Genomic DNA, 19,429 nt, shown 5'->3' with positions numbered 1-19,429 from the left:
ATTGTGCAGGCCCTGCTCTATTTACTGAACCTCTACTATTTACCAACCAGGTAGCTTGTGCTAAATGTTTGTCCCAGTTTTTCAGAGTTCCACCCCCCATGGCTTTTAGGGTGGTTTTCAGCAAACCATTGTAGCGTTCAATCTTCCCTGAAGCTGGTGCATAGTAGGGTATGTGATAGATCCATTCAATACCATGCTCTTTGGCCCAGTTTTTCACAAGATTGTTCTTGAAATGAGTACCATTGTCTGACTCGATTCTCTCTGGAGTTCCATGTCTCCACATGATCTGTCTCTCCAAACCAACAATGGTGTTACGTGCAGTAGCATGTGGAACTGGATAGGTTTCCAACCATCCAGTGCTGGCTTCTACCATCGTCAGCACATACTGCTTGCCAGAACGAGATCGAGGTAAAGTGATGTAGTCAATCTGCCAGGCTTCACCATACTTGTACTTTGACCATCTATCACCATACCATAAGGGCTTGATTCGCTTAGCCTGCTTAATAGCAGCACAAATGTCGCAGTCATAGATGACTTGGGTGATAGCATCCATGGACAAGTCAATCGACCTATCGCGAGCCCATCGGTATGTTCCATCTCTGCTTTGATGTCCAGATGAGTCATGGGCCCACCGAGCTAAGAACAGCTCACCTCGGTGTTTCCAATCAAGGTCAATGTCAAGTTCAGAGTTGGTATCAGCTTGAGCAATCTTAGCAGCTTGGTCTGCCTTTTGGTTATGTTGATGTTCCTCAGTGGCTCTGCTCTTAGGCATGTGTGCATCTACGTGCCGCACCTTCACTGGAGTTTTCTCCAGCCGTGCATCAATGTCCTGCCATAGATCAGCACACCAAATAGGCTTTCCTTTCCTCTGCCAACCATTCTTCTTCCAGTCCTTTAGCCAACCCCATAGAGCATTGGCTACCATCCACGAGTCGGTGTAGAGGTAAAGGATAGGCCAATTCTCACGTTCAGCCACATCAAGAGCAAGTTGAACAGCTTTTACCTCAGCGAACTGACTGGATTCTCCTTCTCCATCTTTCGTTTCGGTAACTCTCCTGGTAGGACTCCAAACTGCTGACTTCCATATTCGCTTGTTCCCAACAAGACGACAGGAACCATCTGTGAACAAAGCATAGTTCTTTTCCTGATCAGAGAGATCACCATAGGGAGGAGCTTCCTCAGCACGAGTTATTTTCTCCTCTGGAGGTTTGGAACAGTCTGTGCCTTCCGGCCAGTTGGTGATCACCTCCACCAGACCAGGTCGGTCAAGATTACCCATTCGTGCTCGTTGGGTTATCAAAGCCATCCATTTAGACCAGGTTGCATCTGTGGCATGATGTGGTGATGAACCTTTGCCCTTGAACATCCAGTTAAGAACTGGCAGTCTAGGAGCTAAAAGCAATTGTGACTCAGTTCCAATCACTTCAGAAGCTGCTTTCACTCCCTCATAGGCTGCTAGAATCTCTTTCTCAGTTGCAGTGTAATTTGTCTCTGAACCTCTGTAACAACGTCCCCAGAAACCAAGTGGACGTCCACGTGTCTCATTTGGAGCTCTCTGCCAAAGACTCCAAGTTGGACCATTGTCACTGGCAGCCGTGTACAGAATGTTTTTAATGTCTGGACCAGATCTCACAGGTCCCAAACCCACTGCATGGACTACTTCTCGTTTGATTTGATCAAAGGCTGCTTGTTGTTCAGGTCCCCACTCGAAATTGTTTCTCTTACGAGTCACATCATGCAGAGGTTTGACAATCTGACTGAAACCAGGAATGTGTAGTCTCCAAAATCCCACCACACCAAGAAAAGAAAGTGTGTCCTTCTTACTGGTGGGAACTGCCATGGTAGAGACTTTGTTGATCACATCCTGAGGAATGTAACGGCGACCATCCTGCCACCGCACTCCCAGAAACTGAATTTCTTTGGCAGGTCCTTTGACCTTGTCTCTCTTAATGGCAAAACCTGCTTGTAACAGAATGTCAATGATTTTGTTACCTTTCTCGAAGACTTCCTTAGCAGTTTGGCCCCACGTTGGGCGCCAATTATAAATGTGATGGTTTGGGGGTTACCCCGCCCCCCCACACTTTTGTATTTGCCCCAGCTAACTCAGACGGACCCTGGGAATATAGATGAAGCAATTTATTTACAGCTAGCAGAATTTACAAGCAGCTATTTACAATATATACAGTTATATACAATTATATACAGAAATATACAAAGGATAAACAATACAAAAGCACAACTCCCCTCCCAGAAACCTGAGTCCCCAGGAGGGGCTCTCAAACCACCCCAACACCTCCCCCCGGCCCTCTCAACCTTACCCCAGTTCTCAGGAAGAAAAGAGGTGCAGCCAAGAGGTTAGGGAGCAAGGTTAGTAGGAGCAGGATTAATGAGATGTGACCAGGTCCAAGGCAAAAGCAAGAGTGAGAGACAAAATGGAGAATGTTTTCTTCTTCTTCCCAGAGTTCTCAGCGAGACTATGAGAGAAGTTGACACAATTGTTTTTCATTTCACTGCCTGTTATCTAGTTCTGTTACCAAAACATTCCAGCTTGCTTCAAACTAGCACAGGTCAGCAGGAGCAGGGAGGTCATTCTGCCCCTGTACTCTGCACTGGTTAGACCACACCTTGAGTACTGTGTTCAGTTCTGGGCCCCCCAGTTTAGAAGGGACATTGAGATGCTTGAGCTTGTCCAGAGTAGGGCGACGAGGCTGGTGAGAGGCCTTGAGCACAGCCCTACGAGGAGAGGCTGAGGGAGCTGGGATTGGTTAGCCTGGAGAAGAGGAGGCTCAGGGGTGACCTTCTTGTTGTCTACAACTACCTGAGGGGAGGTTGTAGCCAGAGGTTGGTTACTCTCTTCTCTCAGGTGGCCAGCACCAGAACGAGAGGACAGAATCTCAGGCTGTGCCAGGGGAAATTTAGGCTCGAGATGAGGAGAAAGTTCTTCACTGAGAGAGTCATTGGACACTGGAATGGGCTGCCCGGGGAGGTGGTGGAGTCGCTGTCCCTGGAGCTGTTCAAGGCAGGATTGGACGTGGCACTTGGTGCCATGGTCTAGCCTTGAGCTCTGTGGTAAAGTGTTGGACTTGATGATCTGTGAGGTCTCTTCCAACCTTGGTGATACTGTGATACTGTGATATTAGCAAGAACAAACCACATTTCCCATGTAAGAAATATTCTTTGTGCTTCAGCAACACTTGTGTGTAAAAGCAGTTACAGGGTAACACCAGAGCATGTGCTATAGAGATTCTAAGCTCTCAGAGGTACACTGTGATTTTTTTTCCCTTTGTTCTTTCACTGAAAGGTAAATCCTGAAGGACGTCTGATTGCTGTGGGGTTTGAAGATGGAGTTGTCCGCATAGTTGAAGTTTATGATCCCAAAGGACTGCCTGTTCATGCAGAATACAGACATACAGAGAATGCACAGATAAATCTGAAACAAGCTTTCAAACCTCATGCTGCTGCAGTTACAGCCCTGGCTTATGAACAAAGTGGAAATGTGCTTGCCACAGGGGTCTGTATCACTTCTTTTGGTTATTTTTATTAAGCTACAACATTGTTTAAAGAGATAAGGTAAAGTTTGTTTCCTGACAACACAGTTAACTTCTTTTAGCGCTGCTGATGGCTTCTTATAGTTCTCAGCAGTGCCTGGGGAAGAGAAAGATCTGTTTGCACTCATGTTTGTTTTCTGAAGCAAAGGAACCATGCAATTCATACCTTTCATTTTGTAAATTACTGGACTGTTTAATGTGAATACTGTAATCTCTTTGAAGATGGATTTGGTTCATCTCAGAATTAGTTTAGTGATGTCTATTAGTTTAATGATATATAGACAGTGAGACTGAGTGCACCCTCAGCATATTTGCAGGTGATACCAAGCTGAGTTGTGTGGTTGATAAGACTGAAGGGCAGGGTGCAATCCAGAGGCACCTGGGCAGGCTGAAGAGTTGGGCTGAGGAGAATTTCATGAGATTCAATAAGACAAAGTGCAAGGTGCTGCATCTGGGTGGGGGCAATCCCTGATACCAAAAACAGGCTGGGAGATGATGAAATTGAGAGGAGCCCTGCAGAAAAGGACTTGAGAGCACTGGTGTAGGAGAAGCTGGACGTGAGTCAACAATGTACACCTGCAGCCCATAAGGCAAATTGCATCCTGGACTGCATCAAAAGTTGTGTGGCCAGCAGGTCGAGAGAGGTGACTCTGCCATTCTGTTCTGCTCTGGTGAGAACTCACTTGGAGTGCTGTGTCCAGCTCTGAGGCCTCCAACACAAGAGAGACATGGACCTGCTGGAGCAGGTGCAGAGGAGAGCCATGAAGATGATCAGAGGTCTGGAGGACCTCTCCTATGAAGACAGGCTGGGAGAACTGGAGCTGTTCAGCCTGGTGAGGAGAAGACTGGGGGGAAACTTTATAACTACATTTCAATACTTGAAGCAAACCTACAGGAAGGCTGGGGAGGGACTGTTTAGAAGGGCTTGTAGTGATAGGATGAGGCAATGGTTTTAAACTGAAGCAGGGTAGATTTGGATTAGACATAAAGAGGAAGCTCTTTACAATGAGAGTGGTGAAATACTGGAACAGGTTGCCCAGGGATGTGGTTGAGGCCCTGTCCTTGTTGACATTCAAGACAAGATTTGATGTGGCTATGGGCAGTTGGAGGTGTCTTCTGCTCACTGCAGGGGGTTTGGACAAGATGGGCTTTGAAGGTCCCTTCCAATCCAGTGCAATATGTGAATCCTGGAATTAATAAAAGCAAGTCAATTGGTACACCACCTTGGCAGCTTCTACCCAGCACTGCTTGGCCTTGCAACAGGATTGACCAGCTTGTTTGTCAGTGTGTCTGCTAGATTTTGAGCTAATTTCCAGTCAGTTTGGTCTGTCTTTGTAGAAACTTGCTTTTAGCTGTGATCAGAGCATTTGCAGTTGCATGTCCTTGAGCCATGCATTTCACTTAATGAGGAATTCGAGGTGTCATGTATCATGTTGTGCACCAGTTGTGACTTTTCTTATTATCCAGGGAAATCAGCCTGTACTGTATTATCTGAAAAATCAGGTCTGAGCCTGAGCTTTAAAGTAGCTCCTGGGTCACTGGGCAGAAAGCACTCAGCTGGGATGTCAGGTGAAGTTTATCAGGACAATTAAGGTCTATGGGTACACTCAGGACCTTAGAGCAAGGTAAGCAGGATTTTTGTTTTCTCCCTGTAATCATCATAGAAATCATGGAATGTTTAGGTTGGAAGGGGCCTTAGAGATAATCTACTCCAACCTCCCCACCATGGGCTGGAGTGCCACTGGGCTGCTCAAGACCTCATCCAACCTGGCCTTAAATACCTCCATTGAGAAGGCATCCACAACCTCCCTGGGCACCCTATCTAGAGTCCCACCACCCTCTCACTGAAAAATTTCTTCTTAAGATCTAGTCTAAGGCTACTCTTCCTAAGCTTAAAACCATTCCTTCTTGTCCTGTCACTAGACATCCTTATGAAAGTCTGTCTCCAGCCTTCCTGTAGGACCCCTTTCAGGTATTGGAAGAGAGCTATAAGGTCCACCCACTTTCCAGGCTAAACAACCCCATCTTCCTCATCTTCATATCAGAGGCTCTCCAGGTCTTGGATTATCTTTGATCCAAGTTCTAATCTAGTTCTGAGTTCCAAGGTACCTGTAAATCTGCCTGTTGAGCCACAAAATAATTGAAGTATGTGTTTATGTTGTAAAGTACTTAGAGTATTGAGACTTTTGGTCAGCTTTGATTCAGTCATCACCTTTGTCATTTTTGTGTCTGTTTGTTTTTCCTCAGAGTAAAGACAAAACTGTTTTCTTTTTTGCTGTTGAAGATAAATATGAGCCAATTGGATTCATCTATGTCCCTGGGCCTGTGCAGGCATTACAGTGGTCCCCACCTTCTCAAGTGAGTAATACATGTTTGTTTGCTTTCCTTCCCTACAGAGTGATAAAAATCTCATTTTGAAATGACCTTCCAATGAACCCTAGCTGTGTTCTTTACAGACAATACAAAGGATATTTTGCTACTTTGCTGTTCATGCTGCTTCAGCTGCTGTGAGGTGGTATCTCTGGTTTGGTCACTTGGAACATGTTTTTGGACTTGGAATTTAAAAAAGCAGAAACATCTGCAAACCATAAGATTTTGCTTGGCTTTTTGAGAAACAAGCTTGTTTCTTAGGCTATGGAAGGTGTTAGTCTTCATTGATAAAAGACTTATTTCAGCATTAGTGCCTGTGCCTCTTGCCCATATTAAAACAGGCTTTTTGCAAAGCCTTCAGACCATATTAAGAAAGCTTTTGGGTGCTTCTTGGAATTTACACTCTGTGTTTGAAGTGTGTCAGTGACTTATTCAAATATATTCTTTATGATATTTTAGAAGATTTATGAAGTTAGAGTAACATCCAAAGTGTTGGTCAGTCCAGTATTCTTTTTTTAGAAGCAAGATTGTTAAGTTATATGTAGATGCAGACCAAGTGGCCTGCAAGATACATTGTACTGGTGCACAGTGGAAAAATGTAGCTGTTGTTGCTTGATCATGGGAACTGATAAAAACAGTGCTGGCAAAAGAACTTGTGCTGGCATAAGTATCTTTCAGTATGTGAAGGGGGGCTACAAAAATGCTGAGAAGGGACTTTTTAGGCTATCAGGTAGTGACAGGACTAGGGGGAATAGAGCGAAGCTGGAAATGGGTAGGTTCAGACTGGATGTGAGGAGGAAGTTATTCAGCATGAGAGTGGTGAGAGCCTGGAATGGGCTGCCCAGGGAGGTGGTTGAGGCCCCGTGCCTGGAGGTGTTTAAGGCCAGGCTGGATGAGGCTCTGGCTAGCCTGGTCTAGGGTAAGGTGTCCCTGCCCATGGCAGGAGGTTGGAACTAGATGATCCTTGTGGTCCCTTCCAACTCAGACATTCTGTGATTCTCTTATCTTACTGCATGAATGACAGATCTTGACCTGACTGTTGCACTTTGAGTCCTTTTTTTGGGGAGGAGGTGGTATTCCTACGTAGTGAAAAAGCACCCATCGTTTTTTTAATGTGTTAGGTTCCCTCTGAGCAGTCTTCTCTGCTGGTGTCAGGTCTCCACTGCTGGATGTGAACGCTTACTAAACATAGTACATATATCTTGGTGTTACACTACTTTTTTCCCCTTGTTTGAAAACCCACCTGAGCGGTTAAATACTATATAACTAATGAATACGTTTGTAAGGCTGAGATTTTGTAGGCATAAGAACCATATCCTTTATCCTTTCTAGCTGAGCTTTCCACAGCAACTGTAATATGCCCCCTTTGCACATTTTTGGTGATGGGCCAGATAAAATAAGCCTTCCTCCAGATTGCTTACAAGACATGGAAGTAAATATACATTTCCCTTTGAAAATCTCCAACAGTAAATATTTCCCTTGTCTATTCTTCCTGATTTCACATTTTAAAGAACTTGGCAGGTACCAGAAAAGAACAAGCAAACTCAAAGCTAAATAGTGTTTGGCAAGATCCCAGGCTTAGTCTTAGTGATAAAAGGGACTTATTATGGTAGAAATGTATGAACTTCCAAGCAATTATCAAGACAAACCTCAGCTCCTAACCTTTTTGGGTCCTTTAATTTAACCAAACTTCCAAAATACAATCATGCTGCTTCCAAGGTAGCATTGCCAGAATGGTAGCTGGTTTGTATATGGCAAGGGCTTCTTCAGTTCCTTAGCTTTATGGAGGTTCCAGAGTGTAAAGCAGCTCCCTGACTCCTGATGTCCATTAGAAGTGCCCGTTTGAAAAGGAGCACAGTTAGGGCGACTGCCTCCTGGCTGGAGATCGAGTTTGTGGATGTGCATCTTCTGACTAACTTTTTCCTGTTTCTCTCAATTCCCTGTATGCATCTGCCCTATACTTGTATTCTTTGTGGTTTTGTACAGGTGAAGAGCACTCTGCTCATCCTCTGTGAGAATGGCTTCGCACTCCAGGTTCCTGCCCCTCTCCCTGAGGAACAGGATACGTCATCCACCTATCAAATGAAAAACTTGCCCGTGCAGTACTTCCATTTTTCCAGTATTAAATCCCGAATCAAGGTAAAGAAATCTCCTCTAGAGGAATTTCATGTTCTTTGTGTGCCAGAGGACAAACCCACCCTAAAAAGTTTCTCATCCTTGTATTGCATCACAAGATTTTTGACAAGCTTTTTAAAGGTTGTCAAGGTGCTGGACTCTCTGTCCCTAGAGATGTTCAAGAAACACGTGGATGTGGCACTTCAGGACATGGCTTAATGGCCACGGTGGTTGGATTGATGGTTGGACTTGATGTTCTTAGAGGTCTTTTCCAAACAAAACAATTCTGTGATTCTGTGAAGAGTTAGGGCTGAGCCAGACACTAAATGAGTTACAGACACTGTGTATTAACTCCTCTTTCTTTCCCAAGGGGGAAAATAAGGTGATAAGGGAGAGAGACTTGCAGGTTGGAAAATAAAATTAAAACTACTTCAATGAAAATACTAACATAAAATACATATAAAACAAATACTGAACTGAACACCCCTGATGGTAACTACATCACCATCACTACTGATGCTGCAGCAGCAATCCAAGACTGGACAAAGAAACAGGTGGGAACTGAATTCAGAAGCTGGGTTCTGGAGCTGGAGTAAGGAATTCATGGGTTGGGATTGAGGGCAAACCAGATAGAGCCCTCCTTGGATGCCACCTGTTGAAGCAGAGGGCTTGATCCTTGTGATCTTTCAGCTTTCTACTGAAAACAGTGTATTCATGTGGATATCCTGTTGATCAGCTTAGGGTCACCTGTCCGGTCCGCTCATCCCCACAGGTCCGGCCTTTTACTCTACACCCTCCAACACGGCACACAAGATTTAGCAGTGGCCTTGACCTGCACACCAATTCCTGGTACTAACTATGGTTACATCAACCATTACCACTCCTAGAAACAGACTGTGAAAATGTGCTGTTACTTTCAGAAAGTGCAGTTACTGAGAAGAGGCTGAACTGAAAAGTAAAATCGCCAGACAGAGTTAATTTTGTTCTAACTCAGACCAGGACAAAGGGGAAAGCCAGGTGGAGTCTGTTTCTGGCTGAATTTTAACTTCCAAAATTACAAGGTTTTTTTGTTTATTCAAATGGAATGTATATCACACTGAAAGCATGATCATAGAATCATAGAATTGTCAGGGCTGGAAGGGATCTCAAGGATCATCTAGCTCCAACCTCCCTGCCAAAGGCAGGGACGCCTCGCACTAGATCAGGTTGCACAGAGCCCCATCTGTCCTGGCCCTAAAAACTTCCAAAAATGGGGCTTCTATCACCTACCTGGACAACCTATTCCAGTATCTCACCACCCTCATGGTGAAGAACTTGTTCCTGACATCCAGCCTGAATCTATCCACTTCTAGTTTTGCTCCATTCCCCGTAGTCCAGTCACTACCTGACATCCTAAAAAGTCCCTCACCAGCTTCCTTGTAGGTCCCCTTAAGATACTGGAAGGCTACAATAAGGTCTTCTCAGTCTTCACCTCTCCAGACTGAACAGCCCAAACTCTCTCAGTCTGTCTCCACAGGAGAGGTGCTCCAACCCTCAGATTATCTCATGTGTGTTTTGATTAGAATTAAAAGACAGCATTAGTGAAAGGGAAAAGTAATTTTCAGAAAAAGTATGTTTCTTGTGGTTGATTTTAGTCCTGTAGGAGCTCTCTTTAAACAGTTGTTAAACACTCACATAGTCACTTTGAGTCAAACATGAAATATATTTTTTTTCAGCAGTTATATATTTCTGACTTCTTAAAATGTTGTAACAGCATTTATTTATGAGACTCCTTCACTCAGTAATGTGTGGAGTGCCTTGGTGTCATGTCAATTTCTCTGCTTGTGATAGCTGGAAGAGGAGATTGCACTAAGAGAGAAAAAAAGGCAGGAGAAGGAGAAAGCAAAGCTTGAATGGATAAAGCAGCAACAGGAGATGGGAAAGGAGATAGAAGAGGAACTTGGAGAAGAACCTGAAGAAGAGCCACTGCCACCTCTCTACATTCCAGAGGAGCCCAGTCCCATCCTCTGTGGGTTTTATTCATCACCAGGAAAATTTTGGCTTTCCTTGGTAAATCCATTTTTGTTTCATTTAGATGTGACTGCAAGATGTGCCAACATGGCCTTCACATCTTGGTGCCTTAGAAAGTAGATTATGTGATTAGATTATTTGATACCTCTAGGACATGGAATTTCCTTCACACTTGATAGTTTCAGTGTTTTTTGTGAAGTAATCCATTAGTGCCACTCTAATGCAGACAGTTCAGCCCATTTCCAGTAGGTGTGCTTCTTGGTGATACCTGCCTGAGCACAAAGACTGAGCTGTTTTCTCACAAGCAGAAGCTAGAATCTTAATGTATTGGTAGGATGGTTTATAATGCTAGGGATCATGATAGATTTTTCTAGAGTGATTTGCCGTTGGAATGGGCTGCCCAGGGTGGTGGTGGAGTCGCCATCCCTGGAGGTGTTCAAGAAAAGACTGGATGAGGCACTTAGTGCCATGGCTTAGCTGATTGGTCAGGGCTGAGGGATAGGTTGGGCTGGATGATCTTGGAGGTCTCTTCCAACTTGCTTGATTCTGTGGTTCTCTGTGGGTAAACAATAGATGTTTGGAAGCAACATTTGCTAACCTGCCATAGATACTCAAGAAAGGAAGAATGAGTCTGAATATTTCATTTACCTGTCATCTGTTTCAGTGTTCTTTTGTCACCACTTCTTTATGGTCCTTCTCTTTTTCAGGGTGGTTATGACTCGGGGTTCCTCTACCATTGTGAATTCTCACATGGTCCCCAAGAAGATCCTGAAAACAGGGAAGATGAACCCTTTGAAGTGATTCCTGTTGAGGACACGGATAACAATCCCATCAACCAAATCTCCTTCAGGTAAAATGTAGCTTAATCAATATCTTTATTGATGATCTGGACCAGAAGACTGAGTTCATCATCAGTAAGTTTGCAGATGACACCAAGTTAGGAGCAGGTGTTGATCTGTTGGAAGGTAGGAGAGCCCTGCAGAGGGACCTAGATGGGCTGGATAGGTGAGCAAAGGCCAATGGGATGAGATTTAACAAGGCCAAGTGCAGGGTTCTGCACTTTGGCCACAACAACCCCAAGCAGTGCTACAGGCTGGGGACAGAGTGGCTGGAAAGCAGCCAGGCAGAAAGGGACCTGGGGGTACTGATAGATAGTAGGCTGAAGATGAGCCAGCAGTGTGCCCAGGTGGCCAAGAGAGCCAATGGCATCCTGGCCTGCATCAGGAACAGTGTGGCCAGTAGGACAAGGGAGGTTATTCTTCCCCTGTACTCAGCACTGGTCAGGCCACACCTTGAGTACTGTGTCCAGTTCTGGGCCCCTCAATTCAAGAGAGATGTTGAGGTGCTGGAATGTGTCCAGAGAAGGGCGACAAAGCTGGTGAGGGGCCTGGAACACAGCCCTGTGAAGAGAGGCTGAGGGAGCTGGGGGTGTTTAGCCTGCAGAAGAGGAGACTCAGGGGTGATCTTATTGCTGTCTACAACTACCTGAACGGACATTGTAGCCAGGTCGGGGGTGGCCTCTTCTTCCAGACAACCAGCAATAGAACAAGGGGACACAGTCTCAAGTTGTTCTGGGGGAAGTATAGGCTGGATGTTAGGAGGAAGTTGTTGGCAGAGAGAGTGATTGGCATTGGAATGGGCTGCCCAGCAAGGTGGTGGAGGCACTGTCCCTGGAGGTGTTCAAGAAAAGGCTGGCTGAGGCACTTAGTGCCATGGTCTAGTTGACTGGATAGAGCCGGGGGATAGATTGGACTGGATGATCTTGGGACATCTCTTCCAACCTGGTTGATTCTATGATTCTATGAAGGGATCAGCCCACCCCTTCTGTGCAAAGAATACAGGCTTCTCAAGTGCATCCTGTGAACTGTACAAATGAAAAGGGTGGACTATTTTTAGACTCCCAATACTTGGTTTCCTGTAAGGCTTGGCATGTTCTGCATCTAAGGAGGCAGGTTTATTTCAGGCTTTAATTTACAGATGGCTATGCTTACCATATTCATACTAGATGAAGAGCAGGGAGTGAAAACCACCCTTCTAGCTCTGAACTTAGTGTCAGCTACCTTGCCCAACTCAGGACTGAGAGCATTTCCATGATACCCAATAAGTGCTGTAACATTCCTGAGCAGCCAGTTAGCTGAAAGAAAAGAATGTATTAGTATATACTTTAAATAGTCAAAATTGCTTTGCTCCCTGCTTACAAATTTAGGAAAAAATGCATTTATTTAGCTGGATTTGCTCTTTTAAAGTATCATCTACAAATTGCCTGCTCTGCTGGTTTGAGACTAATTGGAGTATTTTAATGAGAGAAATTAGATCATTGGATATGAAAAGACAATAATGATGAAGGCTACATCGTTCACTGGTTTGCTGAGAGTGACAAAAAGCTAAAATGTAAACATTTACTCTCACCTGGGGCTGTGTTGCTGGATCTAATCACTTCCTCTTAACTCTAATATCTCTCCTCTAATCTCAGCTAATATGTAACAACATAAACTTTGCTGGTTCTTTTTGTTTGGCTGGCTGGGAAAAGAGGGAGAAAGAGTGGGATAGTTTTGAGCCCTTCTGGGCAGTTTCCTTTGTCTGGGAGGTAGTTTGGGCTTTTGTGTTGATTCCAATTTGTATATAATTGTAAATACTTGTAGCTATATTGTGTATAAATGCTTGTAAATCTTACTGTGCTGTAATTATAGCTTCCTCTTACTTCTAAGCTGTCTGAGCTAGTCTGGTAAATTTCCTACCCCACATCACCTGCTAATTCTGTTTGCATTGTGTATTTGGCAGTAGCGACAGACTCCTCATGTTCTGTGGGATGCAGAACGGTGCACTGCGTGTTTATCCTCTCCAAGATAAAGACCTCTCAGTGAACAGCCTGAAGGAATACTGGTCCCTCAATGTGCATGACAATGATTATGGCCAAATCCGAGGGATCTCTTCTAGTTTTGATGACAGGTTTCTGATTACCTGTGGTGAAGATGGAAACATTTTTACTTTCAATGTATTGTCTTCGGAGGACGTCCACGGAGAGCTAAAAGCCCAAATCCCCTCTCCTAGGGTAAGTTGCTGCCCTGTTTCACTGAATTAGGCCTATTTACTATGAAACTACTGCAGATTGACAAAATGCAGTTCAGTTACTTGGCATCACAGACCTTTCACAGCAAAAGTTGAGGTTTCACAAACAGTTGGAAAGAGTAGCTCTTGCCAAACATTCCCTAATAAAGAGGCCCTATGACTGCATTATTCCTTCTCAGTGTGTTGTGTTTGTCTCCAAATAAACATACTATATGTTGCTTATTACAAGACAGACATTTTGGTGCTGGACAGTGTCCACAGAAGGGCAACAGGGCTGGTGAAGGGTCTAAAGAGCAGGTCTTGTGAGGAGTGGTTGAGGGAACTGGGATTGTTTAGTCTGGAGAAGAGGAGGCTGAAGGGAGACTTCATTGCTCTCTATAGCTGCCCAGGGAGGTGTGGAGTTGCCATCCCTGGAGGTGTTTGAAAAAATGAGTAGATGCAACACTTTGGGACATCATTTAATAGTCATGGTTACCTTAGGTTGACAGTTGGACTTACTGATATTAGTGGTCTTTTCCAACCAAAACACTTCTATGATTCTACTATTGTTTTTCTCACTCCAAGGTGTAATCGTGCTCATTCCTAGAATGAAAGAACCACAAGAATTTGTCATACTTGACACTTGTCTTGGATTTAATTTCAGGAAAGCAGGATTCTGCCCTGGATGGGGATTCTAGAAATAATGTTAGAGAATACCAAATGTGCAGTTTATTAGTGCACCTAGTACCATTCATTCAGTTCTCAGGATGGATTTTTAAGTCTGGAAATTGGTGTGGAGTGATGCTCATCCTGTTGCTTTTTCACCCTTGTGCAGCATTAGTAGTAGTGATTTCATAGGTGCCTTGTAGTCACTGTAGAGCTCATCACCTTTAACATGTTTGAGCAGATGACACTGGAACACAGTAACAGTTCTACTGATAACACACAAGAAGAGCGAGCTGTCAACTGAAAATCATAGGCTTGTCTTGGTTGGAAAAGGCCCTTATGATTCTTGAGTCCAACTCTTGACTTCATGCCACCATGACCATTAATGCACATTCTGAAGTGCCATGGCCACACGTGTTTTGAACATCTCCAGGTGCGGTCACTCCGCCACCTCCCTGGGCAACCTACTCCCACACCTGACCACTCTTTCAATAGAATGTTTTTTCCTGATATCCAACCTAAACCTCTCTTGGCACAATTTCAGGTCATTTCCTCTAGTATTATAACCTGATGCTTGGGAGAAGAGTCTGACCCCCCTCACCTCACCACAACCTCCTTTCAGGCAGTTTTAGAGAATGTTCAGGTTTTACAAAATTAAAACAAAATATCTCTTAAGTCCCTGAATTAAAAATCTAACTTGAAAGAGGTGGTGAGACCTGTTGAATAAAGAAATGCTGTCATGCACAATGAATTTTCAAGTAAATACACTTAATACAGTCTCAACATAAACCAAATTCAACTTTGAAGTCTTTTTAATGTGAGTTGGTAACTAGTTTTGAAAGGAGTTTGATGAGGGAGACAGATTATGATTTTATGATTTTTAATTATCTTTTTACTTACAGGTTTTTATTTATTACTTTTATTATTTTGGTTTATTATTATTATTTTTACCCTTTATCTAAATTGTTCTTGACTGGTTGGAATTCTTTACCAGTATCACAAGAATGTGTAGTCCTGAGAACAGGCTCAGCATTATTTTCTTAAACTAAGTGCATGACTGGAACCTGTGATATCAGAAGGTTGCTAGCTCCAGTATTACAAGTAGTGATTATTATACATTTACAAAGTGTAGATACAGTTTGATCATTTTGAGGATGTAAGTGGCTCTAGATAAAGATCTTTATGGTCAATTTCTATTGTTCAGACTAGCAGCATTGCTTAATGACTGTCCTAATAGAGCTTTTCCTTTATCAAAGTATATCTTAATTAAGTATCTATTCTACATTTAAGTCACATGGAAGATTTTAAAAATTCCATCTTTATTAAACTTAATGAGATTCTTACAGAATCAAATACAAATCCTCTGAAACTAATTGAGTTAAATTACAGATCAATTTAGTATGACTGCATTCACTGTAGGGTGATAACCTCCCTCCCCCAAGCTATTTTAAGAGCATGATTGCCTGGGGAAATGAGACTTATGCAACTGCAGTGTCCATCCATCTGTCATTTCTTCACAGCTAATAATTGTGAACCCATTATGCAGTCAGCAGAAGCAAACCAGATGAATTGCACAAGAAACTTGGAATTGTTCCAGGATATGTTGTCTCTTGTCAATGTGGCAGTGGAGAGCCATCAGAGAATTTGGTTTGGGAAGTAGAGAATCAAAGATGTTATGGGACAAAATGATGTTAGAACAAGCCTTGGTGTAATGGTTAATGTTGATGAGGGGTGATACAGGATTTATGTTCTCTGTTCCTAATGATGCTTCATTAGTTCTTTTGATATGTCAACCAACTTAATTGATTTTAATTCTTGAAACATTAAAGCCTGGTACTTAAGACTCCTATAGCAATATTGATCTTGAAGGCTTGTTTTGGGTTTGTGGTAGGCAGTGGGAGCCTTATCTTAATGTCTGTATAAAAACCTCTGTGTCTGTTGAAACTATTGCATTATTTTCTGTTGAAATTATTGCTTGTTTAAAGGCAAGACATTTTTCTTCCAGAGTGGTCTTGAGAAGGAGGTGGCTACACAAGACATTGAGAATCCTGATGCCTACAAGTAAGAGATGCTTGGATACCAATAAAAGAGATTTTCAAGTGCTGGTAGCTCTTCCTTCAGACCATGGGTTGTTTCTTTTTTCCCTTCTTAAGAAGACAGGGAAGTCAGTGACCTTGAATTTGGGTTGTTTCATTATTACACAAAGATTTTTTCAGCCTTTCCCTCTGTAATAGTTTAAGGCTTACTGGAATATTCTAATATGAGAAATTGGTACCTCCCTGAAAGTTCAGTGCACAATCTAAGTAAATTAGATCACTGGATGTGAAAGAATAACAATGAGACAGTCTGTATCATTCATCAGTTTACTAAGAGGTATAAAAAGCCAATGTATAAACACTTCTTCCCTCTTTGCTCTTGGGCGCTGAGTCTTTGCTTCGCTCTAATATTCTTCACTCCACTTGAGTGCCCAGATAACACGTGAGCTTTGCTGGTTGTTTTCTGTCTGGAGAGCAAGAGAGAGTGTCATTGGTCCCTTCTGGGCTTTAATTTGTCCAGGGGGGAAGATTGGAGTTCTGTATTATTTCTAAATTGTATATAATTGTCAATACATGTAAATATGTTGTGTATATATGCTTGTAAATTTCACTTTGCTGTAAAATACAGCTTTATCTTCCAAGCCCTCTGAGTTGGGGGCAAGGTTTCCAACCCACTACACCCTTCATTTCACCTAGTTTCTGTGGTAGGAATTCAGTATGGTAATCCGAGACTTAACTTCAGACTACAGAGACATTGCAAAGTCAAGGTCAAAGCCTCATGATGTTAGGACTGTAAAAATAAATGGGAAGATGATTCCTTTCTAAGTTACTATAAGAGCCATTGAGTTCACTGGGAGTTTAAGGTTGTCAAGGTTATAATAGATAGTTAAGATTACATAAACTATTCTCTTTCCACTTTCTCATTGAGATAACACAATTCTCTTTTTCATACATTTCCAGCATCGAGCAAGTCAAGCAGAAAAAGGAGTATGACAGGATAATGAAGGAAGCAGAAGAAAAGAAAAATAAGAAAAGACAGGAGTTACTTGCACTGAGGCAGGAGTTTCTTGTTCTTCTTCAAAAGAATCAGGAGCTGCCCAAGCACATGCAGCTACAGAGAGAGGTACATGTGGTGTTTTATAAGGGTCACTTATCTTTAGTGGCACCTTCTTCTAAAGTGTTAGAACCTGATGTATCAGCGCCAAAGAAATTGAACTCTTTGGATTAAGGTAGTTCTAGGAATATATAATTCACTGGGACTTCTGAATCACAGCTGATGGTTTATGCCATTTAACAGGCATGTGGTGGTTTTCTGTGGAAATCTGAATAGCTCCTGAAATAAAGGGTTGTGGTAATGTGTGGGAAACGCTGGTGTCTGGGCAAAAATACTTATTACCAAAACCTAGCAGCTGAGATAATGGAATGCTGAGGTTTCTGACTTTCTGCAGGAGTTTGAGATGGACCATAGGATCTTTGAGGAGCTGAGTAGGCAGACGGCACAGAGAATCCAGTTAGTGCAAAAAGAACTGACTTGGCAGCACCAGAAAAGCTTGATTGGACTGCAGAAACTACAAAATCAGTAAGCACTACCTTTCTTCTGCTTCTCCCTCTGACCTTGCATGGAGGTAATCATTTACAAACTTGTACCTGGCACAAGAAAATAGGATGTGATTTTTGGTTTTATTTTTTTTCCACTCATATAATGTATATTTATTCTGTACTACTATAATTGTGTTCTTATTTACTTGGAACATAGATAAGAGATACATTGATGTGTGGATGTTCTTTTAAATCTTTGGTAAAAATTCAGATATTCAAGTCAAGGAAGAAGTTTAATTCTGATTCACAATCTCTGTTATTAAAACCAGGTTGTTTTGGTTTGGGTGTTTTGGGGGGTTTTTGAGATTAAATTTGCTTGTATTTTTGCCATTAAGAACCAAGAACTCTTACTAAAACTCTGAAGAGCAACCTGTGAAATGAACCTTTGTTTTTTAGGCATGTTGAGTATCTGCCAGATATTTGAGTGTGATTGCTAGCACAATGTTCCCTGTACAATTTTAAGTTATGAAATGAACTTTTTCAGTAATACAAGTTTAAACATGGGTTGCATTTTGTGTTGGTTGTCTTAAATCTAAGTGTATAGCAAAAGATGAATTCCTAAAAACAAATACACAGTAGAAATAACTCACAATAGCAAGAACACCTTGAGCATGCAGATTGTGTGAGTGGATAAGAAGACCCCACCTGGAGTACTGCATCCAGTTCTGGAGCACCTATTACAAGAGGGATGTGGAGATGCTGGAGCGTGTCCAGAGAAGGGCCACGAGGATGATCAGAGGGCTGGAGCAGCTCTGCTATGAGGACAGACTGAAAGAGTTGGGGCTGTTCAGTCTGGAGACGAGGAGGCTCCCAGGTGACCTCATTGTGGCCTTTCAGAATCTGAAGGGGACCTCCAATAAAGCTGAGGAGGGACTTTTTAGGCTGTCAGGGAGTGACAGGACTAGGGGGAATGGAGCAAAGCTGGAGGTGAGGAGATTCAGACTGGACATGAGGAGGAAGCTCTTCACTGTGAGAGTGGTGAGAGCCTGGCATGGGTTGCCCAGGGAGGTGGTTGAGGCTATATCCCTGAAGGTGTTCAAGGCCAGGATGGATGAGGCTCTGTCCAGCCTGCTCTAGGAACTAGCTGATCCTTGTGGTCCTTTCCAACCCTGACTGATTCTGTGACCTGAATGAACATATTTTTAATCAGCCCTTAAGAGAAAACAAAAGATATTTTTTGTGAAGAAACCTGACTTAATTTCTCATACTGAGATAGGTCTTAGTAATTTTATTTTAAAGCAACTCCATTACTAGATTGAATAAAAGTTAACAGTCTACAACAGTGTTGTGGAATCATAGAATGGTTTGAGTTGTAAGGGTCCTTAAAGATCATCTGGCTCCAATCCCCCTGCCATGGGCAGGACCACCTTCTCCTGCACCAGGTTGCTCAAGGCTCTATCCAACCTGACCGTAAATATTTCCAGAGAGGGGGCATTCACAGTCTCCAACTGTCATCATACTCTTCCTACTGTCTTGTAAATTTACATGCTATGATTGTATATGCAATGAGTAAACTACATTATTCATGTCCTTTCAGTCAAAGAGAAAGTGGTAGGTTGTGCCTACTGACATCAGACAGTTTTGTCTAATTTGACTTTTTAGGTTTCGTGACTCGCTGGAATTTGACACTGTTGTTGTTCATGCTATTCAAAGCAATCATGAGATTTCCACCTACAGACTTCTAGCAATGCCTGAGAAATGCTACCAAGATAAACAGATGTGGGAACAAGCAGAAAAAAGGGAGATTGTCACAGAGACAGCAGGTAGGCATTGGGCTAATGATGACCATTTGCGGTTTACTAGGAGCATGCTTTCTGTCTTTCAGCTCAGTTTGTTCTCCTGAGTCCATGCTAAGGAAATTATAATTTCTTTAGGTCTAGGGAGAGAAATACAACTGTAGTGTATTTTTTTCAGCACCTGTGTATATAGTAATACAGAGACGTAGTTTTCCCACGTGTAGGTCAATATCAGCAATTGTCTGTGAACCCCATGGGTATGATGTGACCAGAATCATAGAATCAACCAGGTTGGAAGACA

The 19,429-nt window shown here is 42.9% G+C and overlaps 1 protein-coding gene across 1 annotated transcript in view; it reads left to right on the top strand.

The window, feature by feature from the left end:
* CFAP44 (cilia and flagella associated protein 44) overlaps positions 1-19,429 on the top strand; it is a 70,420-nt gene that overhangs the window by 30,478 nt on the left and 20,513 nt on the right. The window contains exons 12-21 of the mRNA XM_064143261.1: positions 3,302-3,511; positions 5,796-5,906; positions 7,905-8,057; positions 9,864-10,082; positions 10,751-10,893; positions 12,825-13,095; positions 15,763-15,818; positions 16,754-16,916; positions 17,242-17,372; positions 18,995-19,155. Coding sequence (XP_063999331.1) covers positions 3,302-3,511; positions 5,796-5,906; positions 7,905-8,057; positions 9,864-10,082; positions 10,751-10,893; positions 12,825-13,095; positions 15,763-15,818; positions 16,754-16,916; positions 17,242-17,372; positions 18,995-19,155 — 1,618 coding nt within the window. The remainder of the gene's footprint in view (positions 1-3,301; positions 3,512-5,795; positions 5,907-7,904; positions 8,058-9,863; positions 10,083-10,750; positions 10,894-12,824; positions 13,096-15,762; positions 15,819-16,753; positions 16,917-17,241; positions 17,373-18,994; positions 19,156-19,429) is intronic.

Source organism: Pogoniulus pusillus, chromosome 5, assembly GCF_015220805.1.
Source record: "Pogoniulus pusillus isolate bPogPus1 chromosome 5, bPogPus1.pri, whole genome shotgun sequence".
Classification (NCBI taxonomy): domain Eukaryota; kingdom Metazoa; phylum Chordata; class Aves; order Piciformes; family Lybiidae; genus Pogoniulus; species Pogoniulus pusillus.
This window is presented reverse-complemented; position numbering and strand designations above follow the sequence as displayed.